This window comes from Gallinula chloropus, assembly GCF_964237585.1.
Source record: "Gallinula chloropus genome assembly, chromosome: 1".
NCBI classification, from domain to species: domain Eukaryota; kingdom Metazoa; phylum Chordata; class Aves; order Gruiformes; family Rallidae; genus Gallinula; species Gallinula chloropus.
This window is the reverse complement of record NC_140085.1, coordinates 215,615,378-215,641,478: the sequence shown is the minus strand read 5'-3', so window position 1 is coordinate 215,641,478 and position 26,101 is coordinate 215,615,378. Positions and strand designations below refer to the sequence as shown.

The following is a 26,101-nucleotide window of genomic DNA, read 5'->3' as shown; positions in this document are numbered from 1 at the left end:
TCCCCAAGCAGCAGAGCTGTTCCTGGGGTGGGACATGACACCAGAGGTCCAAACACTGGCTGCTGTGAATGTGCCATGTGGGGAACGACCTTGGGATCTGCTGCTGAGGGCAGAGCCCTGTAAACAACTCGATGTGCCTGGAAGTTCAACTAATGCTCTAAAGCCAGATAGGAAGAAACCCAAAACCTCGATCGCTCAGCATAGCTGGAGCCTTAAACCAGAGCAGCTTGTGGTGCTTTTGCAGGGTGCAGAGCTGGGGGGGCTTGTCCTCTGCAGAGGGACTTGCTTGTCCAGCTGCAGCTTCAGGAGAAGGACACGAATTCCTGGTGCTTGGGGGGCTCTTGGCAGAGGGTTGATCTGAGTCTCCTCTGAACAGGGGGATGGAGCTTTGCTTCTTCATCCTCAAGACCCAGCAAGGTTCAGCTGTGCTACTCTGCCAGGGTAGAGACAGCAGAACTACCTCCAGCCCATTCCCATGACTTGTTCTAAAGGCCTGCTCAGAGATTTCCCCTTCTGGAAGGTTCTCTGGAGCCTGAAGGAACCTTCTGCCCTGGCTCTTTGGACTTCAGGGCCGAACAGACCTCGGAAAGCACGTGGTGCCTCTCGGTTGCTGCTAGGGCTGGTCTTGGAGCAGCTCTGATGCCTTCTTGACACGTTGGGAAGGGAAGATTGATATAAAACACCTTTTTTTGGTTCATCTTCGAAATACTGTGAAATCCTCTTCAGCACCAGGAGGTCCAGGAGCGAGTGCAGAGAAGGGCAACCAGGCTGGGGAAGGGGCTGGAGGGCAAATCCTCTGAGGAGCAGCTGAGGGAGCTGGGGGTGCTGAGCCTGGAGAAGAGGAGGCTGAGGGGAGACCTTCTCCCCACCTCCCCTGCCCTGCCAGGAGGGTGCAGAGAGGTGGGCGATGGTCTCTGCAGCCAGGGGCCAGGAGATGGGACAAGGGGCAATGGGCTGAAGCTGCCCCAGGGCAGGGTCAGCTCAGCTGGGAGGGCAAAGTTCTTCCCTGGCAGAGTTGTGGGGCTGTGGCACAGGCTGCCCAGGGAGGGGCTGAGTCCCTACCCCTGGGGTGTTTAACAGAGGGGAGATGAGGTGCTCAGGGATCTGGTTTAGCTCAGGATGGGATTGGTTGGACTTGATGATCTTAAAGGTCTTTTCCAACCTGGTGACTCTGTGATGCTTTTTGACAAGTCCTTCAACAGGGACGCCTCCTAGTGAATCAATGACCCATCAAGATAAAAAGGTTGATGCCTTAGCACGTCCTGCTGATGACTGAAGATCGTATGAAGATCCATGTTGAGGATCTACTGATCATATCGAAGAACAAATTCCCCTGTGTCAGGGGGGTTGGGGCTCTGTGATCCTTGGGGTCCCTTCCAACCCAGACCAGTCTGGGATTCTATGATCTGCCCCTGAACTGTGAAGCCCTCAGATGGACCTCGCCTTCCCCTTTCATTGCAGGAAGCTCTGGAGGCACGGTGTCAGCTCTGGGAGCTCAGTGCCTGTGCAACCCTGGCTGGGTCCGACCGGGGCCGCACAGGCGAAGCGTTGCCCACAGCCAGCGTGGAAGGAACGGGCTCAGCTGCGAGGGGAAGCCAGCAGTGAGAGAGAAGGGGATGTCAGAGAGCCTTTTACAGTTATCTTAAGGATAAAATTCCTTCCCTCTTCTGCGTCACAGTATAGGGAATTTCTCCTTTAAACAGAGATATTTTGGTGGTTGGGGATGCTTGCAGTCCTAGTATGGAAGAGCTGCAGCACGGATGCACGGGGCAGAGAGCGTGGGTTGATCTGAGAACTCGGAATGCCTTGGCAGGAGGCGCTTTGAACTGGAAAGAAAAACACTTGAGTTTCTCAGCAGAGCTGTAAATTGGAAATGAGCCTTTTCCAAGGAGAGAGCCAGCATCAGGGCTGATGAGAGCCCAGCCCCTGCTCCCTGCTTTGCACTGCCAGCTGCATGCTGAGGCGGCAGAGGAGCCCTTGGCTGGGACGGCGAGTGGCGGCGCTCTGGACCCGAAGGGTGGCGGTGGGTCCTGCTGCCCACCGGCGCCTGGGCTGCACCCCGACCCCCTCGCTGGAGGCACAGCCAAGGGCCAGGCTGGACGATGGACGCTGCAGGGAGTGACCGGCGATCAGCTCTTCCCCTGGTCCGGGATGAGCGGGAGTCACACTGGACCATCCTCCTGAGACACATCACGTGTCACAGCCCTGGCACGGCACCCAGAGCCAGACCTCACTGTCACCTCTCCTCTCTCTCCCACACATCGCTCCCTTGGCTCGCTCTGCGGTTTGGATGTTGATGGTTTTGAGTGGGAGAAGGTTTTATGGCGTCATAACCCTTCGTTCTGGCTACGATGGTTCCATCTGGGGCCTTCTGGCAGGTTTCTTCATGTCATTTCACAGGTAATTTTACTTGTCCCTGAAAACCCACCTGCTGTAGGCTACTCCTGTTTGCTGCTGGCTCCTGCAGTGTGAGACACTGCACCTTGTTCTGCTCAGTCCAGCAGGGCAAGGGTGTGTCTGGAAGCCCTTCACACCTTGGTCTGAAGTGAGCCAGAGAGGAATGCACCACGCTCCTCAGAAACATCATCAAGGGTTGGACTGTTGCCAGCATTTAAAAACCAAAAGACCCCAACACCTCCCCCAAAAACCCCACCACAACCCAACCACCAACACTACACAACCCCAACAAGGAGACCTTTGCCTTTTGGACCAGCAAGCTGGCTCTTGCAAAAAGGCCTTTGATGCTCCTACTTCTCTTGGTAGTTCTTGCTCAACGTGGTGTCTGAACCTCCGTTACGATGTGACTCTTCATTCCATTTCACCAAATATTTCCCAGATTTTATTTCCCTTGTGCCAGGATTTTCCTTGGCCCTTGGAGGGCCGCAGCTTTCCAACCTGAAGGGCTGAACCTTCCCTGGTGTTACTGTTTCTTGTTGCCAGGTGTAATTCCTACCAGTTTAATCCCGTCCGAGTGAAAACTCATCACTGCCAGGAGGGATTAACAGACCTGGAAGTTGGGAGTGCTTTTCAGGTGGAGCACGGAGGCGTCCCATTGGGGTGGTCATACCTGGGTGTCACACCTGCACAGGCAGACCTTCTCTTTTGCATGTTTTATTTAAGGCAAAGGTCTTTGTTTTTATAAAAACACTGATAATTTGAGTTAATTTGGGGCTTAACAAAGGAGATCTTGATGTGCTGTGTGGAGTTAAGAAACTTAAGTGGTATGAAGTCTTATGGGCCTGGAGCATCTCCCCTGGGAGGAAAGGCTGAGGGAGCTGGGGCTGTTCAGCCTGGAGAAAAGAGCCTGAGAGGGGATCTGATCACTGGTTCTCAAGAGCTGAAGGGTGGGACCCAGGGGGCCATGGGCAGCCTCTGCTCAGTGTCTGTGGGGACAGGACAAGGGGCGATGGGCTCAAGTTGGAGCACAGGGAGTTCCCCCCAATGTGGGGAAGAACTTCTTCCCAGTGAGGGTGAGGGAGCCCTGGGACAGGCTGCCCAGGGGGTGTGGAGTCTCCTTCTCTGGAGAGATTCCAGCCCTGACCTGTCCCAGGGACCCTGCTTGGGCAGGGGGTGGGACCCCATGGGCTCGGGGGGTCCCTTCCCACCCCTGTGATTCTGTGAAGTCGAGACTCTGGAGCCACCTGTTTAATCTCTCCCAGGCAGGGTGATGCTTCTCCTTGGCCTCTCCCAGCACAGACCTGTGTTGATGCAGACACAGAGTACCTACGAGCAGGGCTGGCACTGAGCGTGTCTCTGTTGCAGGCTGCAGAAGGCGCAGGAGGAGCATCGCTCCGTGGAGGTGGAGAAGGTGCACCTGGAGAAGAAGCTGCAAGATGAGATCAGCATCGCCAAGCAGGAGGCTCACCGGCTGCGGGAGCTGCGGGAGGGCACGGAGAACGAGCTGAGCAGGCAGAAATACGCCGAGCAGGAGCTGGAGCAGGTACGGGCAGCCGTGCACACGCCCGGACACAGGGGCGGTGTCCTCGCTCTGCTTCACCCCCTGGGCAATCCCACCATGTTCTGCTCATAACGCTCCTCTGCCTTTGCATTCCCACTCCCGTTGGTAGGGGAAAAGACACAAATACTCCTCCACATTGTGTGTCCCCATCCTGGTGCTGCTTGTGCCTTGGGCAGTGGGGACCCGGGCGGTGCCGCCTGGGAGTGACGTGCTGCCAGCACACACCAGAACTCCCACCCCAACCCACAGGCACTTCCTTGTTTCTCTCTTCTACATTGGTTGGTTTAGGAGAGATTTGGGATGGCTTTGGTTGTACTCGTGGTGTTTTGTGTGGATCAGAGTTTGGGATGGGTTTGGTCGTGCTTGTGGTGTCTTGTGGGCACGAAGGAAGCTTCCTTCCAAGGAGAAGTGGCACTGGATCAGGAGCTGTTCACTGGAGTTCCCATGTGGTTCTCAGCATCCCCAGCTTTAAGGTTGGGCTGGCAGGAAAATATGTCCCCAGGTTACACATTGTAACGCAGAGCGCGGCACATAGTGCTGCCAAACAGAACGTGTCCTCTGCTGAGGGATACACAGAGCGTTTGTAAAACCATCTGCTGCAGGGCAGGAGAGGCTTTCCCAGTCCTACATCTCAGAACACTGAGACCTCTAATGAAAGCTCCAGGGCAGTCAGGGAAGTTGGAGGTGTCACACACGGCACCTGCCTGGGGTATCAGAGGGCAGAGAGCCTGAGAACTGCACCTCAAACCACCCATGCCCAAACCCACAGCTTCATCCCCACTGTTTCACCCACGGGACAATTCCAACACGACTTCAGTGCACAGATCAGGTGAAACTGAAGCCCTGAGCCAGGATGCAGGGGCTGAGCACCCTCACCAGGACAGGAAGGACAGGGAGCTCCTGGAGAGGGGACAGCAAAGGGCTGTGGGGATGCTGAGGGCACCAGAACATCTCTCTGGGGCAGAGAGGCTGAGGGACTCGGGGCTGCTCAGCCTGGAGAAGAGAAGCCTGAGGGGGATCTTCTCAGTGCTGAGCAACCCCTGAGGGGTGGGCTCAGGAGGAGGGGTCAGGCTGTGTTCCGGGGGGGCCCAGGGACAGGACAAGGGGCCGTGGGCACAGACTGGAGCAGAGGAAGTTCCCCCTGAGCCCGAGGAGGAACTTGTGTGCTGGGAGGGTGTCAGAGCCCTGGGCCAGGCTGCCCAGAGAGGTTGGGGAGTCTCCCTCCATCTCTGGAGCCATCCCAGCCCCTGATCCTGGGCGCTGTCCTGTGCAGCTCGAGGGGACCCTGCTCTGTGGGGTGGGACTGGGTGGTCTCCAGAGGTCCCTGCCACCCTCACCAGTCTCTGATCTTCTGAGCCCACCAGTCTCTGATCTCTGTTTTGCTGTCATGAAGGATGGGGAAGCAGATGAGATGAGGATCTGGGCTTTGCCCTGGCAGGCAGGAGGAGGTGTGTGCTGGGCTCTTGGGCCATGGGGCGCTGTGGCCAGCTGCAGAGAGCCAGCACAGAGCACATTGCAACCCCCTGCAGAACCTACTGCTTTGCTCCCTGACCCAACTTCACTGTCCACCCTGGTCCTCCAGCCTTTCCCCAGAGCCACGGAGCTCTGTTTCAGGGAACACATGAGGATGTCTGTGTGCACACATGCAGGGATCTAGTCAGTGTCTGTTGAGGGTGTGTAGGAAGGGTGTGTAGCCTCCCTCCTGTAACCCCCAGCCCTCAGACCAAACCTGCTCCTGGCTTTTGGAGAAGGCAGGGTCTCACCCATCCCACATCCCACCCCCTGCCCCTGCCCCCTCTTACGAACTGGTGACTTAATGGCTCTGTTGTTTTTAGAGGCCCTCGGGAGGGATGCGGTGCCAGGGTGAGTATTGGTGTTACCCCTGACCCACACCGTGTGAGAATAACACCGTCACCATCCCAGCGAGCTGTAGACCACAGATAACATTAACCAGCCACTCCCACTGACCATAAAGTCACCTGGTTTTGGGATAATTTGGGTCCCAGGGAATATTAAACCAAGACCTTCTTGAGCACTGATGCTGGAGGGTTTGGAAGCTCCTGAGTGTGGGGTGTGCGATGGAGAAGCAGTGTCTTTTGGGGGATGGGGTCATCTGTACCTGCCCTCTCCTCGCTGGGTCATCCTCCCCTAGGCCACGGACCCAGAAGGCATTCCTGGCTCTTAGGAATCGAAGTGGGATCTTGGGAATCTCCCCAGGAGAACGTAGGCACCCAGAGTAATTCCTCTTTCACTGATCCCCGCGGAACCAGAGGGTCTGTGTGTGGGACGCTTCTGGATGGTGGCTTGTCTCCACCTCAGCTGCTGCCCTGCACCACTTCCCTGTGCCTCTGTTCACACAGAATCACAGAGTCACAGAGTCACCAGGTTGGAAAAGACCTTTGAGATCATCAGTCCAACCAATCCCATCCTGAGCTGTCCCAGATCCCTGAGCACCTCATCTCCCCCCTGTTAAACACCCCCAGGGGTGGGGACTCAGCCCCTCCCTGGGCAGCCTGTGCCACAGCCCCACAACTCTGCCAGGGAAGAACTTTGCCCTCCCAGCTGAGCTGACCCTGCCCTGGGGCAGCTTGAGCCCATTGCCCCTTGTCCCATCTCCTGGCCCCCGGCTGCAGAGACCATCGCCCACGTCTCTGCACCCTCCTGGCAGGGCAGGGGAGGTGGGGAGAAGGTCTCCCCTCAGCCTCCTCTTCTCCAGGCTCAACACCCCCAGCTCCCTCAGCTGCTCCTCAGAGGATTTGCCCTCCAGCCCCTTCCCCAGCCTGGTTGCCCTTCTCTGCACTCGCTCCAGGACCTCCATGTCCTTATGCTGAGGAGCCCAGAACTGGACCCAGCACTCCAGCTGCAGCGTCCCCAGTGCCCAGCCCAGGGGCACAATCCCCTCCCCAGCTCTACTGGTCATGCTGGGTCTGGCACAAGCCAGGATGCCTTTGGCCTTCGTGGCCGCCGTTCCCGAAAAGCCCTGTCCCTGTACAGGCTCAGAGCACTCCCCTGCCCCAAATACCGGGCAGCAGATTTCCAGCCCACTTACTCCCCCTGTTCCTACATCCCAGATGTGGGTGGATGGTGGTCAGCACCGTGCCCGTGGTGGGAGCAGCACCCAGTGTCCGAGGGGTGAAACAGAGACTCCCTGGGCTCTGTGATTCTCAGTGTGTAACTTCTGAGTGGTGTAGCAATGTTCTGCTCACCAGGACAGCATCAGATGAGTGATGGAGCCGGCTTGTTCTGTGCAGTGCCTCCTGGCTGCTGCTTCATGGGATGAAACAGGGATTTCAGAGTATCTGAGTGTAACCTGGTGCTTTCAGCTCGCTGGACATCAGCCGGCTTGGTGAGACGTGCCCCAGGTACAGCACGTGCTGAGGGAGAAAGCCCAGGTTTGAATGATCTCAGCCTGACCTCAGCCTGCTTGGTGCCAGAGCTACCAGAGCAGGTGGGACAGGAGTGCTCCAGGCTCCTCCTGGCGCCACGTGCATCATCCCAGGGCCACATGCACAGTGCTGCCTGCGCGGCTGGACTCTCCTGCCAGCTCCACCTCACTGGGAGAGGCACAGCCAGCCTCACCAGGGGCTGGTGATGGGATCTGTGCTCCATCATCATCCTCCCTGGGCTGCAGGGGCACAGCCTGCCTCACCAGGGTCTTCTCCAGGGGCTGCTGGTGTGATCTGTGCTCCATCATCATCCTCCCTGGGCTGCAGAGGAATCTCTGTTCCGGCTGTCTCTGGGTGGAGCACACCCTCTCCCCTCCTGCACCGACCCCGGGGCCCGCAGAGCTCCTCACACCTTCCCACCCCTCTCTGGCCCCAGTTTCTCTGTGGGTTTGTTTCCTCCTGACTCTGCTCCCCAGAGGTGCTGCCACTGTCACTGATGGGCTCGTCCTTGGTCAGTGGTGTGTCTGTCTCAGAGCCGGCTGGTGTTGGCTCTCTGGGACCGGGGAAGCTTCCAGCAGCTGCTCACAGAAGCCACCCCTGCAGCCCACCCCCCAAACCCCTGCCCCGCAGACCCCATGGTTATTAATGTCCCTCCACATCGTGAGTGAGGGAAGAGAAGTGTTGCTGACACTGGTGTGCAAGGCGTTGGTGTCCTCGGCTTCCTCACACCCGCTTCCTCCTACCTCTGATGGCTCCTGGTGCTGCTGAGGTGAGAGGTGGCTGGAGGAGCCTGGGCGGGAGGCGAGTCCCCAGCAGAACCTGCTGCTTCCATTTCGTTCCCTGACCCAGCAGCACATGTTTTCTGTCTAAATATTTCCACCGTCCTGCTGCAGCGTGACAGTTGTCTCCTGACGAGCTCCCTCTGGTTGGCTCGGGTTGCCGAGGGGGCTCCTGCCTTGGGCTGAGAGTCGGGGCCCTGCAGACAGCAGCAAACTCCGCAGAGCTCTCCGGAGGCGACGCTGAGCCCCCAAACATCCTTCCCCAACGCCCGCTTGAACTCACGTGTCGTGCTGTGGGTTGACGTGTGGTTTGTGCTGCTGAGGCCGCTCCGGCTCAGCCCTGCTGTCTGTCCCTGAGAGCTGAGGCAGAGCAGCATCGCTGTGTCTGGAGATGCCTGAGGAAGGCACAGGCCTTTCAGTGGGAAGGGAAGGGAAGGGAAGGGAAGGGAAGGGAAGGGAAGGGAAGGGAAGGGAAGGGAAGGGAAGGGAAGGGAAGGGAAGGGAAGGGAAGGGAAGGGAAGGGAAGGGAAGGGAAGGGAAGGGAAGGGAAGGGAAGGGAAGGGAAGGGAAGGGAAGGGAAGGGAAGGGAAGGGCTGGGCTGCAGGCTCAGTCAGCCAAGCTGCAGCCCCTGTCACGTGGTGCCCTGCTCTGCTCTTGCCCTCACCCACAGCGCAGCGTGCCAGCCCCGCTCCTGACCCTGCTTCTCTCATGAGCAGCACTAAGTCACCGTGTAACGTTTCCCCCTCTATTTTCTGACACCTTAAAAATGCCGGGTCGGCAGCGGGCGGTTGGGGCGGCCTTGCCGGAGGGCACGCTGGGCCTTGTCAGAGGACACACTGGGCCTTGCCGGAGGGCACGCCGGGCCTTGTCAGAGGACACACTGGGCCTTGCTGGAGGGCACGCCAGGCCTTGTCAGAGGACACACTGGGCCTTGCCGGAGGGCACGCCGGGCCTTGCTGGAGGGCCACTGTCCCTGCCATCGCTGCAACAGCCTCCGGCCGGTTCTCTCGCAGGTGCGGATGGCGCTGAAGAACGCCGAGAAGGAGCTGGAGTCCCACTGCAGCTGGGCTGCGCCCGAGGCCCTGCAGAAGTGGCTCCAGCTGACGCACGAGGTGGAGGTCCAGTACTACAACATCAAGAAGCAGAACGCAGAGAAGCAGCTGCTGGTGGCCAAAGAAGGGGTGAGAACCTCAGTGTCCCCGGGATGAGTCTCCCCCTCGGGGGAGCCAAACCCGCCGGGTTTCTGTCTCTGCACCTTATTCCCCCTTTAAAGCCGAGATCGGTGGGGTTTGAAGCGCGGTCGCCCCTCGGGGCAGTGCAGGCTCTGGCCTGGGCGTGCTGGCAGCTGGCAGCCTGGGAGGTACAGAGAGCGGGGAGCTGCCTGTTCACCCCCTCCCCTGGGCAGGGGGGTGGCACCTCAGCCCCTGCTCGAGGGGCTTTACGTGCACGGGCAACCAGATCCCCAAGCCAGAGACGCCACCTGAAGCCATGAATCATTTCAGTGTTCCCAGCGCTTTGACATTCCCGGTGCCAGCCAGGGAGCGGTGAGCATGGGAAGCTGTCGTAACGTGTTTGTCTCTGTGGAGATCAAGAGCAGATGGAGCTGGCAGCATCCAAAAACTCGTCTGCCTTAATATGTTTTGCCTGTGAACATCTTTAGCGTTCACTGGTTTTCCCTTTGCTGGGCCAGTGCTCGTGCACGTCCCCAGTTTGCCACCTGAAAGCCCCAGGTCGGCGCCTCCAGATCTGCGAACCCCAGAGCTCGTTAATTAGGAATATGCACTGTGCCACAAAGGGAGGGCAAAAAACCCAGCCCCAACCCAAAAATCCTCCTCGGACCAACCCCCTCCCAGGGCACTGACAGTGTTTCCCTGAGCGTTCCCTCACGGGAGGGTTCAAACTGGACTGTGGGAGAGCCGCTGGTGGGGTGCCCTCAGGGGAAGGACCAAACCAGGCTGCAGGAGAGCCACTGGTGTGGTTCCTTCTGACTCTGGGGACATCAGGGGAAGGGCTGAGGAGGAGCATGAAACCCCTGACCTGTTCACTCGTTGCTGGTGAATTCCTCACCCGCCGTGTTAGGAAGAGCATCGTCCCACAGCACAAACCTGATTCACACTATTTATGTGCACATCAACAGCTGCAGGGACTATTTCTGTCCCAGCCCATCCAGGATGTGCTTGTCCTGGAGGAAACGTGAGGTCGTCTTCTTCCTGTGACCTTTTTCTGTTGATGTTCCAGGCTGAAAAAATCAAGAAGAAGCGAAACACCCTGTTTGGAACGTTCCACGTCGCTCACAGCTCATCTCTAGATGATGTTGATCATAAAATCTTAACAGCCAAGTGAGTATGTGCTTAATTCCTTCCCTCCTCCTGCCTCCTTCCCCCCAGTATTGCAGAGTGAGGGGACTGCAGCCCGTGCAGGGGCTTGGGGGTCTCGTGTTGCTGAGCGTTGGTGCTGTTGACTGGAATGAGCTGGGTTTGGACCCACTCCTGCTGCTCGACAGCTCTGTGCAACCTGTGTGCAACAAGGAGTGGCAGCTAAAGGTCCCATCAGAGTGAGGATTGGGGAGCTGCAGGTTTAAGTGGTTAATTATCTTCAGTCGTGTCCCTGGGGGGACTTAAATTCCTGTATTCCTGAGAGTGGAATGACAAATGTCTTGTGTATCAGGACACAAAGCTGAGCCTCTGAGCTCCCTGTTTCAGCCAGTTCATGGTTCATGGTGTGTTCTTCCTCCATTCCCAATGTTTTCCTTGTCTGTCCCTGTCTTTCAGGCAAGCGCTGAGCGAAGTGACGGCGGCGCTGCGGGAGCGGCTGCACCGCTGGCAGCAGATAGAGATGCTCTGCGGCTTCCAGATCGTCAACAACCCCGGCATCCACAGCCTGGCCTCAGCCCTGAACATTGACCCTGGCTGGATGGGCACCCCCAGGCCCAACCCCTCACACTTCATCATGACTGACGACGTGGATGATCTGGACGAGGAGATCGTGTCTCCCATGTCCATACAATGTACGTAGCCCCCCGTAGCCGCGCGTCTGCCGGGCAGCTGCTCCGGGCTCACTGGAGTTCGGAGGAGTTAAGGTGGTTTTCACATGCCCAAAGATCAGTTGTGAGCTCGTGAGGGTGGGGAATGCCCAGAAGGGCCAGTTGCTGGAGCCTGTTAATCATGGGTGTTGCTAATCACTGTTTAGTCACGTCTGCGCCTGGAATCCAGGCAGTTACAAAACCCCAGAGGTAGGGCTGGTCCCTGGATGGAGGAGGAAAGCAAAGCCTTTATATCCCTGGGCAGGCTGTGAAAGGCCCTGAAGACATCCCCTCCCGTGGCACAGCGTGGGTGTGGGTGGGAGCAACCTGTGTCTCTACCTCCTACTAAGCAAGGACAGACCCCCAGCACCCGTCTCCGTGGCTGTGCTGTCCTGGGCGTCCCGCCTCCCTCTTGCTGAGTGCTTGTACACAAAGCATCTGCGGGGAGGGAGGGGCCATCCTGCTCTCCTGAGCCCCTGAACTCAGCTTACTCCCACCCGTTGCAGAGCCCTGGCCCTAAGCACAGGCTCTCCTGGCAGACAGTTTGTGAGTGGGTCCTCAGTGCTGTTCCCATGGGCCATCGACCCGGGTCTGTCCTGGCTGATCCCAAAAACGCAGCGTCCAAGTGCAGTTTCCTGTAGTGTGAGAGAGGGGCAGAGCTGAAGAGCAGCTCCAGGCGCCGTGGGGTGGTCTGGGGGTGCAGGGAGTGGTCTGGGGTGCAGGGAGTGGTCTGGGGTGCAGGGAGCAGTGTGTGGCTAGAGCAGAGGGGAGCGGGGAGCCATGCTGCTGGCCAGAGCTGGAGCTCTCGCTTTGGCTGTGTCCCATCCTGGTAGCTTTCCCAGGGATATCACCAAACCCAGGTCTGTGTAGCTGGGCAGCCAGGGGGAGGAACAGGAGCGTTGCAGGAGGTGCCTATGGGGCCCATCACCATCCCTCCTGTGTGCTTTGGGGCTCTGGTTAGATGCTGTGGAGGTGGGGAGGCGAGTGCTGAGGCTGGGTGCGGGGTGATGGGGTGCAGGTGAGGGTCTGAGCTGCCTGTGGGTGGCAGGTGAGAGGAATGGAGTGTGCTTGGCACAGGCAGGGCTGTGTGCTCAGAACATCCCACAGACGGCAGAGTCCCTGGCTGTTGGGTACCATTAGGAGCCAAGCTCACCGGTGCTGGCAGACATGGCAGAGATGGGAGCGAGGTGTTAAGGAGCCTGAGGTCCCCCAGCACACCCAAAGCACGCTCCTTGGGGGATGAGGGCTGTACAGGGCACGAGCCTCCACCTGAGACATTAAGCTCAGCTTCTCTGTGCTGTGCTTGAGACCCCTTGAGTGCCAGGACGGCGCCAGCGGCGCCGGTCAGCGCCGCGGTGGGTGGGCAGCCTGCCTGCGCCGTGGGGTGGGAACTCCTCATAGCAAGCACCAGGCTCCCCGGTTCCCAGAGCAGCGGAGGTTTTGCCTTCCCCAGGGGATTCTTCTTCCTCTCTGTACAAATCCTGCTCCGGGAGAGGAGCACGGAGGGTCCCAGAGGCGCTGGGGGTGCTGGCTGCCTGTGAGGATTCTCCCAGTAAATCACACTTTTCTCTCTCCCACTCGGCCCGCCCCAGACGCCGCCTGGCTGTTCGGGCGCAGGTTCAGTGACCGCTCGTCTCTGTCCTCGGAGGATCAGTCCCTCTGGAAATACCCTGGTTTGGTTTCTTCAATTATATTTTAACTATTCGTTCTGCCCTGTTTCTGGACTAAAAAATCCATACACAGACTTTCCCACTTTCTGGCACGGAAAACTAATGAATGTACCTCTCTTCACTGAGCCATCAGCATCCGCACTAACCCGCGGGAAGAGCCCGGTGGGATGGAGAAGAATCACAGGTCGCTGTCATTCCCACAGGCTCCGGGGTTTTGCTTTTTTAAAAAACAAAAACCAAACCCTGGCTGGGAAATCTGGAGGGATGTGTTCACTCGGTGTTACCCCCGGGGTGGAGATTAGTGATTTAGGAGAGGGCGTGACGATGTTCCCTTTCCATCCCAGCTCCTTCTCCGCACAGGTTTTGCTGCTGGCCGTTGCTGACCCCAATTTCTGCACCCCCCACAGGGGCTGCTGCTGATTCCTGGCTTCCCTGGGGATCCTTAAATAAACAGCAGTGCCCCTGGATGGCCTGGTCTGTCCCCTGGGGCCATGGGACACACTTTCACCCCAGGAATGCTGAGCCTCCGGTGCTGGCCTGCAGCCTTCCCTTGGAGTGCTGCCCAAGGCTGGTGCAGTGGGCTGGAGGAGGAGTGTGCGTGGTGGCAAGCTGGGCAGCGCTGGCGTTGGTTAGGGCTGGCCTTGGTTAGGGCTGGCGTGGCTGCAGTCTTCCTGGAGGCAATGAGCAGGTCATTGGGCTGATGGCCACAGTGCCCATATGGGGTCTGGAGTGGGGTGGCATTTCGGGGGAGCGAGGGTCCGCTGTGGCCATGCAGGGAGGGGTCTCAGCCTTTGGTCTTGAGCAGGACTCTGCAAAAGGAGGAGGGTGCCTAGTTGGTAAGTCAGCAGTAAACCTGCCCAAACCCCGCAGGGAATGCAGCAGGGGCCGAGAGAGGAGACCTGTGATGCCCAGGCAGTGCTGGAGCTCGGGTCCCCGCTAGCCCCCAGCCCCAGGCCTGGTCCTGCCAGCCACAGGGACCGGCTCTGCTGTGGCGGCCGGGCTGCCTCGGCTGGGGCAGCCCGTGGTTCTTCCCTCTGGCACCCCCTGCACCTCCTCTGACCAGCTTTGTGCCGTCCCCACTGGAGTGAGGGATTTTTTCTCCACCTCGGCTCCGTGTGACTCCATTTCAGCTCAGTTCAGCTCTGCAGAGGACAAACAGCCCCGAAGCAGCAGGCGGGTGCATGAAGGGCTCCAGCGAAGGGCTCCCACACGGGCAGTGTGGTATAGTGAGGAGCAGCAAATCTGAGTGGCTGGGCCTGAGACAGACACGGGGTATCCTTGGGGGTGTGGAAACAGCAAAGTTGCCTGAACTGTTCTTGTTCCTTCTTCCACTGGAAATCCATCCCAACAGTGGTCCGAAGTGGTGGTGGCTGCAGGGGATGCGTATTTCCTGGCTGTGTGTCTCCAGAGCAGGGATTTGCTGGTTCTTCGACTCCCAAAGGAGCTCTCCTCCTGCTCCATCTCTTGGCTTCCCTGTCTGCTCACCCTTTTAACCATTTCTCCATTTATTTCTTATGCATATAAGAAATCCTGACCATTCCTGAACACCTTATCTCTTGCAAAAGAAGGAACAGCTTGTGTGGCAGTGACAGCCATGGGACTAGACACAACTGGTGATGCAGCCAGTGCATCCTCACCTTCATCGTGTAACGCTTAGCCTGAGGGAAGGGAGAGGGAAGGGAAAGGGAAGCGAGCGGGCCCCAAGGAGGGGCTGAGTCCCCACCCCTGGGGGTGTTTAACAGAGGGGAGATGAGGTGCTTATGGATCTGGGTCAGCACAGGACAGGGACAGTTGGACTCGATGAGCTTAAAGGGCTTTTCCAACCCTGTGACTCTGTGAATTTGCCACTGGAGAAAAGTGTTTTCCAAATTGTGCAGCTCTGATCAGGCAGCTGATGAGCTGGGGACACAGGATGCCCCTTTGGGCCGGATCCCCCAGGATCATCCTGTCGCTTGGGACCACAGTTACTGTGCAGCTGCCGTGGGTCCCAGCTGTCTGCCCCCCGGGAGGGGTCGGGGCTGGGGGCTTCTGCATCTCCTGTGCCTGAGCACCAAGCACAGCAGCACTTCATCACCTGCTTCTGGCCCTGTGTTCCTGCACTTCACTCTGGGAGTCGCAGCGGCACGGCAATGCTGGAAGCAGGAGCAGAGCGGTGCTGGGGCAGTGGAGCTCAGCTCCCAGCTCTAGGTGCCTGCATCTTAGCCCATCACCACAGGGTCCTTCTGTAGGCGCTGCAGGGATGCGGTGCGGCCGCGGCTCGGAGCATCCGAATGACTCGGGTGCTGCATGGGGCTGAAACACATCATGCCCTGGACATGCCAACATCCTCGTGGTTGCTGTGATGTGGGGGCAGCCTGGGCAGGAGCCGGATGGTGCAGGCAGTTTGTGCTTCAAGCAGGATGCTCAGATAAGGTGTTCAGAGAGCACCGACGTCAGGAGCGCCAGATGTGGGGGTCGTGGGCTGGGCATTAATCTGGCATGTGGAGCCTCAGCAGCGCCCGCTTCATGCTGCTTCTGCCTTAAACCAGCGTCGCTTTCGGCACAGGGCAGGGTGGCTGCTGGGGCCCGGGCAAGCATCTGGCCGGTGTCCGGACGGCGCGGCGCTGCGGTGCTTCAGCGCGTGGCCTGACCTCCCACCTGCCTTCAGCCCTCTCCCCTTTGTCTCGTTCCAGCTCCTGCCCTGCCCAGCACAGTTCGCCAGCGCCTCGTGGACCCGCAGCTCGCCCACGGATCTCAGAGGTTGGTAGAGAGTTACGCGCAAGGCCAGAATGAGTCGGGCCAGGCTGCCCCTTGCCGGGCAGGCAGGGTGTCTCTCCGCCGAATGCACAGCCTCTCCTCCGGACAGTCTTTCAGTTCCGACCTTCCCGGCACCAGCCCATCACCTGCTGCCGCCGCCACCTCTTGCTCCTCATCCGCCACCACTGCATCTGCTCCTGCTTGCCATGTCCACCCTACCTATTACCATCACACCACCTCCTCTTATTTCCTCCAGACGGACTCCACCCCTGATCTGCCCCCTCCTGATGTCACCTCTGGAGCTCGCTGTCGCACTGAGAGCTTTGGGTATATTGCCATTTCTTTTCTAGCTCCCTCTTGCCTGCCGTGTCTCGGAGCTGATGCTTGCTGGGGTTCTCTTTCTCCTATATCCCTTGTGCCCTTTCCTTTCGGGCCTCTGCTTCATGATTTAACCACGTGTTTGTTTCTTCACCCGCTCTGCCGTGCCAGTGGACCCTCTAAGGAGCACTCCACGGTCCATCCCAGCTCTACGAGCTCAGCGGGTGTAGAAACCCAGGAGGTGATGCTGTTTGACTGCAGCTGAGCAATGAGAATTCCCAGGTGCTCGGTTGTCGCTCAGTAGGTCAGTCTTTTGCTTGGGGAGTTGGCCCAGGAGAAGGAAGGTGACAGGACTAATCAAGCTCTGACCTTATTTGAAGCCTTGACTTACCTGGGGCCTTCACAAGCGAAAGGGGCTGGGACAGCGGCCGGTGCTGCCGGAGGGTTTGAAATTTGTGCTGTTTTCAAGAGGTGGCAAAAGGAGCATCTGGGGGTTGTGTGCTCCAGGGCCACGCTCCCTCTGCCCTGGTTGGGGGTGAGGCACGGTCACGTTCTGGCTGAATGCCAGGGAGGGAGCTGGAGCTTCTGCTGCCGGATCACTGCCTTTAGCTCGGTCCCTTTCCACAGTACAGCCGGCAAGCCACCGCTCCTGGGGGGCCCCGAGGGGCCGGTTATCACCCGCATCCCCAGATCCCTGACCCCTCCTGATTCACCGCACTTGCTGGAGAGAGGCGAAGGGCTGGGAGGGCTGTGTGGGAATCCAGGATGCTGCATGGGAGCCTCCAGCCTGTATCCCACACAGAGGGTCGCGTTCCCTGGGCATCCTTAGGTGGATTTCTTCGGAACCAGTCCCCTGGGCAGCAGCTGGAGGCCCTTGCCCCACACAGGTCACAGGGGACCCGTGGTGTTCAGATATTGGATTTAAAGCCCCAGCTGAGTGGGGTGTGTGGTCTGTGTGGTCCCCAGGTCAGGCAGAGTGCAGGTGGTTGATGCAGAGGGGTCGGTGCTGAAGTTGGCAGGGGAAGGGCTGTGCTGGGCCCTCAGGGAGTCCCAGCTCCCAGGGAGTTGCTTGTGACCGCGGCTGAGTCATTCCATCTCTGTCCAGCGCTCAGTGAAATTGGGAGCTGTCTCTTTGTCCTTGGGTACAGACCTGGTGGGAGCAGCTGGCAGCCCCCCGAGAGGGAGGCAGCAGGGCCACTGTCCCATCACGTTGGTTTATCCAGCCAGGACACCATTCAGGTTGCCACATCGCCACTCATCCCCACACACTGCACTGATATCCCTCTCTCTGCAGGTCCCTCTGCCCCTGATGTCACACATGATGTCATGTATGCAGGGCCCTGAGCTGCCCTGCACAGGGATGGTGGGTTCTGGGGTACTGGTGGCAGGGGAGTCGCTGTGCCTGCTCTGCGATGGGCAGTTGGAGAGCTGGATCCTGGTTAAATTAGTTGTGTTTGTTCTGGGATTGTGTGAAGCAGCATAATTAACGCTGAGGTTGATTAGTGCCCGTTCTGGAGTGGCCGTTGCTGCTGTCCTGTGGGGAATGGCTCTGGTAACCGCTGTGCCCCCGTCTGCCACTGACCTGCCCATCTCCACAGAGCAGGGCTCGTCCTGGGAGCTCGGGGGCCGATGTGCTGGTGACAGGCGCCTGTGGGAACGTGGCTGCCTTTAGCTGAGCCCCACGATGGCCAAATGGCCGAGCAGGGCGAGGTCTGGGTCCCGCTGGAGAGGGAACGCGCGGCATGACTTCGGCTCCCCAGTGGGAAGGGCCATGATGCTGAGAGGTCTGTAGGAGATGAGAACCAGGCCTGTCGTGTTCCCTGCCAGCACTGGGAAGCTCGTCGCAGCCCGGTCGGTCGGGGTTCGGTGGGGCAGGGCCGTGCTCTCCTGTTCCCACAGCAAACACAACACGTTGGTGCCGGGTAACTGACCCAGCCACGGCCTTACGCAGAGGAGGAACTTGCTGCCCAGGATTTGCTTCAGCTGCACCACAGCAGGCGGCTCCAACATCCATGCTCATCCATCCTCCGCTCATTCCAGGAAGCAGAAATGAAGAATCGGGTGCCCAAACGCCTTCTTAATTTGCTGCTTTTAATTTCACTCACGCTGCATCGTTAGCAGCTCCTGCTTAGATGCTCCCCAGCCGCCGCCGCCACGGCGTGCCGCAGCACGAGCCAACCTGTCGCTCTTTCTCTTCCATATCACCAGCCTCAGAGGCCTTTACGTGCGTCCTGCGAGCTCCACGGCCTCCCAGAGAGGCGGGCAGGACCGATGGGCCAGCCGAGGCTCGGAAGGGCCTTCGGGGGAGTCGGTGCCAAGGACGAAAGCGGAGCGCCCCAAATCCCCGGCTCCCTGGGCAGGAGGGGAGCGCTGCCTGAGCGAGCCTTAGCGCGGCTCCTCTCCAGATGCTGGCAAGACCTGACAAGAGAACCCGTCTCCAGGGAGCTGTTCCCCAGAGCCAGGCTCAGGGCTGCCCCTCGCCAGGCGGGCTGCACACGGTGCCAGAGTCTGCCGGGGTGACCTGGTAGGGACTGTCCGGGCCAGGCCAGCGCGTGGCCGGTGAGCTGCTCTCACCAACCCCTCACTCTTTGCTTCTCTTTTGCAATTGGCTTCAGAGGATCCAGTGCGAATAAGGTCAGAGCCGATGTGATGTTGAGGGCTGATGCTGGGGGGGTTGATGTCAATGAGGGGGATCCCCCAGGGAGGGGGAGGAGAGGGGCTGGAGGGTGCTGTGTGCACAGAAGTTTGTGCTGCCGGTGCCTGCTCCAGGTGGTATCCACAGATAAGCCCGATGCAGGTGGGAGTGTGCGGCTGAGTCCCAAGGCTGGCAGGGGCAGGCAGAGGCCAAAACCCGAGGAGGGGGGTGAGTGGCTGCCCATGCAGAGTCAGACGAGAGACCCCTGCGGCATTGTTGTGGGGGCTGTTCCTGCGCCTCCAGCGCTGCCCAGCCCAGCCCATGGCAGGCTTTGCTCTGCCTCAGAGTCAGGCTGTGCCGTGCTGGTGCCACACACTGACCAGGTACCACACGTACGGCCCAGCAGCTGTGGGTACTCTGGGCAGAGGGTCAGAGCCGTGGAGGCACTGAGCTCTGTTTGAGGCTGGTAGCCCCAGCCCAGCTTCAGTGTCAGGCGCCCTCAAGCCACGGCTGAGCTTCCCTATGCGCGCGTCCCGGCTGGGACAGACAGACAGCAGCTTGCTGGCAGAGCTCCTTCAAGGGGCTGCAGAGTTGAGGAAGGATAAATACTCATTACTTACCATCCTCCCGCCCTCTCCCCTCTTTCTCCACTGCTACCAGCCTTCCTTTGCTCCATACTTTGCTCTCTGCTGCTTTTGGTTGCAAAGCCCATTCCCATTGTCTCACCCTCGAGATCTCATCACCGGGGCTGGTTCGGGTTCGTGGCCGGGCTGGAAGTGCAGGTGAAAGCTGTTGGCTTTGGTCTTTGTAGAGGGTATGTGTGCCCAGCTGCACCGGGCAGCAGGGTGCGAGTGCTGCGGTAGCGCGTCCGGCTGAGGAGTGAGGCTCCAGGTACCTTCCTCCTTCAGCTGGTGGCACGATGCTGTCAAGCAGGATGGGTGTTCAGGTTGCCTGCTGCACCCCAGAAGTGCTTTCTCAGGAGGCACCTTCCTGGGATGCCAGTGGGGACCATGCCCTGGGCCCCTCCTGGAAAAGGGCTGTACTGGTGCAGCAGCGCCTGTCCATGACAACGAGCAGGAGACATGATGGCTCAGCCTCACCAGGACGACCAGCGACATCCCGCAGTGTTGTGCCCTCTGCTCTTGTCCTGGCCCTGGGCTCTGGAGTGGCATCTCCTCCTCTTCCTTCTCACTCTCCCTGGTGACGCTGGTGTGCTTCCCAGGAGCTGCAGACCTGTGACATGACACACAGCTCCTGCCAGGTGCTTCCAGGTGGGAACTGCTGGAGAGGATGGCTCGGGGCCATCAGAAGTCCCAGTGGAAGTGTCCAGCTGGAGGTCAGGTCTGAGCATGAGCCCCAGCCCGTGGGTGCCACAGCAAGGACGCAGGAGGGTTCTTTCTGCACAGCCTGGTCCCTCACCTGCCGTGGTGGATCCATGGCCCGGTGGTCCCTTGCCGTGGTGAGCACTCTGCTGTGTGCCAGCACATCACACCTGCAGCTTGGCTGCTGTGGGTTGGACTGCGGCTCCGCAGAGCGCCGTGGGACCTGCTGCTGCTGCTTAGGATCTTATCCACTGCCCACAGCTGATGTGCTGCTGGGTGTGCTGGTGTTGGCAGTCATGGTGCTTCTACCCTTTGGGAACGTGTTCCAGAGCTGGGCTGCATAGGTTATAACCAGCACAGGTTTGCTCAGCGGTGCTGAGATGCTTCAGCTCGTCAGCTCATCGCTCCTTCTGGACAGCAGCCCTGGAGCCCAGGGGGAAAACATGGTGGTCGGACGAGGTTGGACCAAGCCCAGCACCCTGCGCGATGCTGGCCGTCCGCCCTGGAGCAGGATGTCCCCAGGGAACAGCAGTGACAGCCATGCCAGCCTGGAGATACGACTTCGATAACCCACCCCTTGATGCCCAGGAACCTTCTGCTGCGGTGAGAGCTGCCCCAGGAGGAGACAGAATCCCAGACTCACAGAGTTGTAGGGGTTGGAAGGGACCCCCAGAGCCCGTGGGGTCCAACCCCCCTGCCCAAGCAGGGTCCCCAGGACAGGGGCTGGGATCTCTCTAGAGAAGGAGACTCCACACCCCCTGGGCAGCCTGTCCCAGGGCTCCCTCACCGTGAAGCACACAGCCGTGGTGGGAACCAAGGACCTGCACCAAGAACCTTCACTGAGGAGCCGCTCTGAGCTGCTTGCCAGCATCAGCTGGGGCATCCTTTTGCTTCCGCCTGCCCGGGGCGCAGGACCAGCTGTCCCAGGATCAGGTTCCCAGTGTTCGCACTCGGCAGGGGGGAGGGAAGAAAATCCTCCTGGACCAGAGGCCGTTTCTCCATCTGCTGTCGTCATTTTCTCCACAGGCAGCCGTTGCTTTTGTCTCTGTGGGACCTGGTGAGAGGGGGGAGAAGCTGGGCGGTCTCTGAGCTCCTGGGCATTTGCCGATCTCAGCGGGGACAAAACTGCCCTTCTTCACAAACAACGTGGCTCTGAAGTCACCTCAGTTAAAACAATTGATTTTTGCTGTATTTGCTGTTCTCTCAGGGGGGGTTAACAGGATTTCTTCCCACTGCCACCTCCCAGCCACCTTTGTGACGTGGCAGCAGGTAGAGAGCAGGGAAAGAGTGTTTGTTCCTCAGTCCCGGCTCTGGCTTCCTGCCCGCAGAGTGCCCGGCCCTGCCATGGGGGAAACTGGGGTAGCAGCTGCTCTGCTCTTGCCCTGGGGTCTGTAGGGGGTGGTCTGGTGCCCCCCCAGCAGCACAGTGGGGTCAGCAGCACCGAGTCCTCCCCGCAGTCGTCCTGCCTGCCCATGGTCCTGGCTCAGCGAGGACCAGCAGCAGCAGCATGTCCAGGGTGAGGTGCTGCCCTCACTGTCCTCACTGTGCTGGGACGGGGGACGTGATGGTGTCAGTCTGCAGGGCTGGTGCCCGACCGCAGCTGAGGCCGGCTGTGTTTTTGTGGGAAGGGGCACTGCTGGGTGTCGGGACATGAACAGGCACCTCCAGCACAGACTCGCCCGCTCAGCGTCTCTCGACAGTGCCGCTCGTGCCTGCGATGGCTTCTGCTGCCCCTTCCTGAGAGAGGTGACGTGAGGAGCGATGAGCAGCCAGGCAGAGGTTCCCCCTTCGCGGGTGTGCGAAGCACCAACACAGACAGGAAACTTCCAGGAAGGACAAGGGAGCACAGGAGCCCTGACTTTCATCCAGGATTACAGCTCCACCTGCCTTCAGTGATGCTGCTGTCCTGGACACAGACTGCCCATCACCCATCCCTGTCACCCCGTGCGAGCTGCGTGCCACGAGCCCTGACCGTGACCTTGCGCAGAGCCGCAGGAGCTGCTGGCAGGAGCTTCCCTCGCTCCGTATGGCATCCCAGAGCAGTTGTCTCCCTGGGACTGGCTCCAGGGCGCTGGCTGGGAACAGCTGGGGGTCACACCACCCAAATAGCGGGGTCTGGTTCTGCCCTGCTGCTGCTAACTGTGAGGACGTGGCTCTGTCACACCATTGTCGGGTGGGCTCAGTGGCACATGTGCCAAAGGCAGGGGGCTGTCCCAGGCTCAGTGCAGGGGCCATTCCAGTGCTGCCCAGTGCAGGGGCTGTTCCGCGCTGCCCAGTGCAGGGGCTGTTCCAGTGCTGTTCAATGCAGGGGCTGTTCCAGCGTTGCCCAGTGCAGGGGCTGTTCCAGCACTGCCTGGCACTGTTTTCTCCTGGCTAAGGGAAGGGAGGAGACAGCTGGGCTCTCCCAGCAGGTCTTGGGCTGCATCCTCACCCTGCACGAGGGTCTTTAATTCCCTTCCTGTGGAGCTGTTAGACAAGGGCCCGAGTTCCTGGTTGCCATTATGGGGGCAGAGATCTCTGGGAAATCACAAGCCCTGAGTGCTGATCATGTCGTGCTGGGCAGCCCAGAGCCCTCCTGCTCCTGAGCATCCTCCTTGCAGCACCTGGATGTCTCCTTGCACAGGAACTCTGCGCCACGGGCGCCTCATCTCGCCCGTTCGCTGCCTTCAGACTCGGGTGTTACTGGTGCCGTGAGAGGAACGCGGGGCTCTTGGCACGCTGCGCTCGGCAGGTTTGGTGCTGGGCAGGGGGCTGCAGCAGGGCCCAGGGAACCACTGAGCATCTCCCATCTCTTCTCATGCCCTTTTGCTTCTCCTCCTCTCTGCTCCTTTCCTCCATTCGCCTTTCCCATCCGCTCACCTGCCTCCAGCTGGTGCAGACCCTGTGTGAGGGTCCCCACGCAGCCCCTGCCAGGCAGGATGCCCCAGCTCAAGGCTGGTGTTAGCGGTAGTGAGAGGGGTAGTGAGAGCTCTGTCCGGCTGCACCGGCACGCCGGCCGGAACAGTGGGGACTTGGGGCTGCCATACGGCAGCATGGCAGCCATCCCAGTGGTTCTGGCTGGAAGGAGGGAGCTGTGGCTTGTCATTTCTCCCTTCCTCCCTCCAGAAAGGGAACTGGGAGCCCCTCAGGCCAGCACAGCAACACTCCAGCACCTTTCGGAGTCAGGAGCAGGCACCAGGCCAGGGCACAAACCCCTGTGCACCAGCGGCTGCGGGCAGGGTCTGTGGGCAGGGACTGTGGGCAGGGACCACTGGCAGCTGCGTGGCAGGAGCACGCTCGGGCATGGCTTCACGCAGGAAAGCTGAACCTCCAATTCCTCCCTCTGGGATTAGAGGTTTAGCACCAGCTGACCCAGGGAAAGGGGGAAACTCAGTCCCCAGCACGCAGCCGGGAGGGGCGAAGGGGGCACACACACCAGTGTGAGCTGAGCGAGTGCAGGGGGACTCTGGGATGCAGGTCCCCTGTGCTGACAGCCCCCTGCCCAGCTCCCACTGGGAGCCCGGGGAAGAAGGGGCCGGCTGGCTGGTTTTCAGGTTGCTGCTGAGCCTGGCAGCATCCGGCCAGCGCCACCGTGTCCAGTCGAGGGCTCCTGATGCCCCTGGAGCCGCGGCTGCTGCCTTTGGACCCCCGAGCTCAGGGCTGAGCACTCGCCTCTGCCTCATGGGTCGGGGCCTCGGTGCCTCAGTTCTGCCTCTGCGTAGGGCGCTGCCTTCCAGCTCCCCAAGGGCACAGAACCCAGGGGCACTGCAGCTCGCTGGCAGCGGGGGGCACTTTGCCCCGTCTGCCGGGCTGGTGGCACTGGGCTGGATGAGCCCCCTACCCCCAGGGTTCCCACTGAAGTCAGCACTGGTACGTAGGTGCAGAACTGGTGGGCAAGGCGGCTCCGGCTCCCCGGGACTCACTGCAATCCCACTGCCCAACCCACCGGCCCCCCTCAGCTGCTGCATCCGTGTGTGTGTGCGGGCGGGCGGGGGGCTCAGGCGCGCGTCCCCGTGCCGGGCGGGCGGTGCTAACCACCTCTCTCCACCGCAGAGACTTAACTCGCTGCGACTCCGACCCCTCCATCCCACACCTGAGCGACCACCAGCGTGTGCCCAGCTCTGCGCCCAAGCTGCTGGCTGCCCGGCCCAACCTGCTGACCAGGTCCATCGAGGAGGCTGCCCCCGGCCACCCTGCCATCGCTGCGCCCACCCCCAACGGCGGCAGCAGGCACGCGGAAGCCGCCGCGCTGGGGGCTTTTCCGGAGCGGCTCCCCGAGAGCCCCATGGTGATGAAGAAGATGATGATGGTGAACCACGGCATGGAGAAGTCCTCCAGCCTGGGGGAGATCAGCCACCCGACAGCCGGCAAGCACAGCCACTCGGATTCGTCCAGGTCCCACAGCCCCAGCTCCACCGACCCCGACACCCCCTCCCCCATCTCTGACTGCCGGCCCAGCGGCGCCAAGAGCACCCGCATCCCGCAGCTGGCCGCCAAGAAGAACCCGGGGGACGAGGACAGCAGCTTGACAGGCGATGAGGTTGACCTCGGCCAGAGCAAGAAAAAGTTCCCCCTAAAGATCTTCAAGAAGCCCAAGAAGTAGAGGGGGGGATGGAGAGGAGACCCACCCCGGAGTGCGACCCGCCGGGGCCGGGGTCGGCCGTGCCTCGGGAACGCAGCGCACCCGCCCGTCCCGGACCCTGCGGGCTCGGGTGCTGGCCAGCACCCACCGCCCTCCCCTCCGCACCCCATGAGTCGCCTCGTCCAACACCGGCAGCGGGAGGAGCTATTTAAACTTATTTATTTCCCGATCTCTGAGACAAAGAAGACGACCGCTCCCCCCAAGGAGAACAGCCGCCCCTTCTCCCCTTCCCACTGCTGCAGTCCCTGGCTTTGCTGTGCATGGCTTCCAGTTACTCCTGCCTCTGCTCAGCCACACGGCATTTGGGTTTGGTTTCAATGTGGTTTTAGGTTAATTTTTTTTTAATTAATTTTTTTTTTCCTCTTCCAACTTTTGCACAGGCTGTATGGAAGGTCGGGGTGGTGGGAGCCTGCTGGGGAACGCGTGGAGCGGGGCCGGGTGCTCCCTGAGGAGCCAGCACACTCCCTGCTCGGGGGGGGGGACTCGGGTGTGAGCCTTGGGGTGAGCTGCCTGACAGACTCACACCAGTTCTCCCTCATTGCCCTGAGTCACTTTCCACCCTCCGGCCCCCATCGCTAAAACGGTTGGGTGGGGAAACGCCCGTTTGTCTGCTCTTGATAAGCAAGAGCCAGTGAGCTGCCCTTGCGAGGGAGGGCTCTGCCCTCGACGGTACTTGTGCACCCTGGAGCTCTGCCCGCAGCCTGCCCGCTTCCCCGGGTTTGGGCGGTGGGATGGGGCCGCCCACCCAGCCCCTCTGCCCGGCCCCAAAGCTTGTGCTGGGCCAGGAGCTGCGGGAGCGGCTCCGTGGTCCGGACGCGGTGAGGGGCTGGATGGTGCTGTGGGGTACGGCTGCCCCGTCTGACCCCGAGCCCCCTGACCTGCCCGGGGGAGCGGGGCTGGGGCAGCTCCGCCAAACCCAGCTGTGCCCCTGGGACCCTGCTCGGCGGGACCGGGAGCACCGTGGGAAGGGCCGGTGCAGAGCCGGGTCCACAGGAGAGGGGTCCCGGTTCGGCAGGGCTGCAGGGGGAGGCGGGGCACAGTGGGGCTCTCCTTGGCTGGGGGTGGCAGGAGCCTGGAAATGTCCACCTGACCCCCTCCCCATGAAGCAGGCTGGGGGCAGGGGGCTCTGCAGCCTCCCCAAGGACCGAGGGGATGCAGGCGGGGATGGAGGTGGCTTACCTGGGCACCTGCTGCCCTTGGGGCCGTGCAGGCAGCGTCCCCCTGCCCTGTCCCCGTGCTCGGTCCAGCCAGAGGGCAGCTTCTGCCTGGCTGTGCCAGCCCGTGGCCCCAGCCCTGCCACCGCTCGGTGCCGGCACAGCCTGCGGCAGGTCACCGGGCAGCCCAAGCTGCTGCCCGGGGCTCCGTGGCTGAGGGTCACATCCTGCTGCTCAGAGCTCTTGTCCCGGTGTCCTTCCCCCATCGCAGCCCTGGCCGCTGAGGGGGGAGTCCCAAATTCAGGGCTGTGACTGTGGGCCAAGCCCTGCTCCGTCCCAGAGACGAGCCCGATGCCGGGGCTGAGCCTCGCCCCGTCCCCGGGCCGGGCCCTGCCCCCGCAGCTCTGCAGCCGCAGCACCGGCCGCGTCCCTCCAGGCTGCTGCGTGGCACGGCCCGGCCCCGCCGAGCTCTCCCCCAAGCCCGGGGTCTCTGCCCTGCC

General features: G+C 60.6%; 1 protein-coding gene across 4 annotated transcripts in view; it reads left to right on the top strand.

The window, feature by feature from the left end:
- STIM1 (stromal interaction molecule 1) overlaps positions 1-24,408 on the top strand; it is a gene marked incomplete at its 3' end in the record, with an annotated part of 94,668 nt that extends 70,260 nt beyond the window's left edge. For 2 of the 4 annotated variants that reach the window (XM_084264478.1, XM_084264477.1), the window contains exons 8-13: positions 3,763-3,940; positions 9,137-9,304; positions 10,362-10,462; positions 10,895-11,130; positions 15,488-15,554; positions 23,859-24,408. In XM_084264478.1, the coding sequence (XP_084120604.1) occupies positions 3,763-3,940; positions 9,137-9,304; positions 10,362-10,462; positions 10,895-11,130; positions 15,488-15,554; positions 23,859-24,408 (1,300 nt within the window). Of the gene's footprint in view, positions 1-3,762; positions 3,941-9,136; positions 9,305-10,361; positions 10,463-10,894; positions 11,131-15,487; positions 15,879-23,858 lie in introns of all 4 variants that reach the window. The other 2 variants (XM_084264476.1, XM_084264475.1) reach the window with 1 other exon arrangement.
- Positions 24,409-26,101: the final 1,693 nt, after the last annotated feature.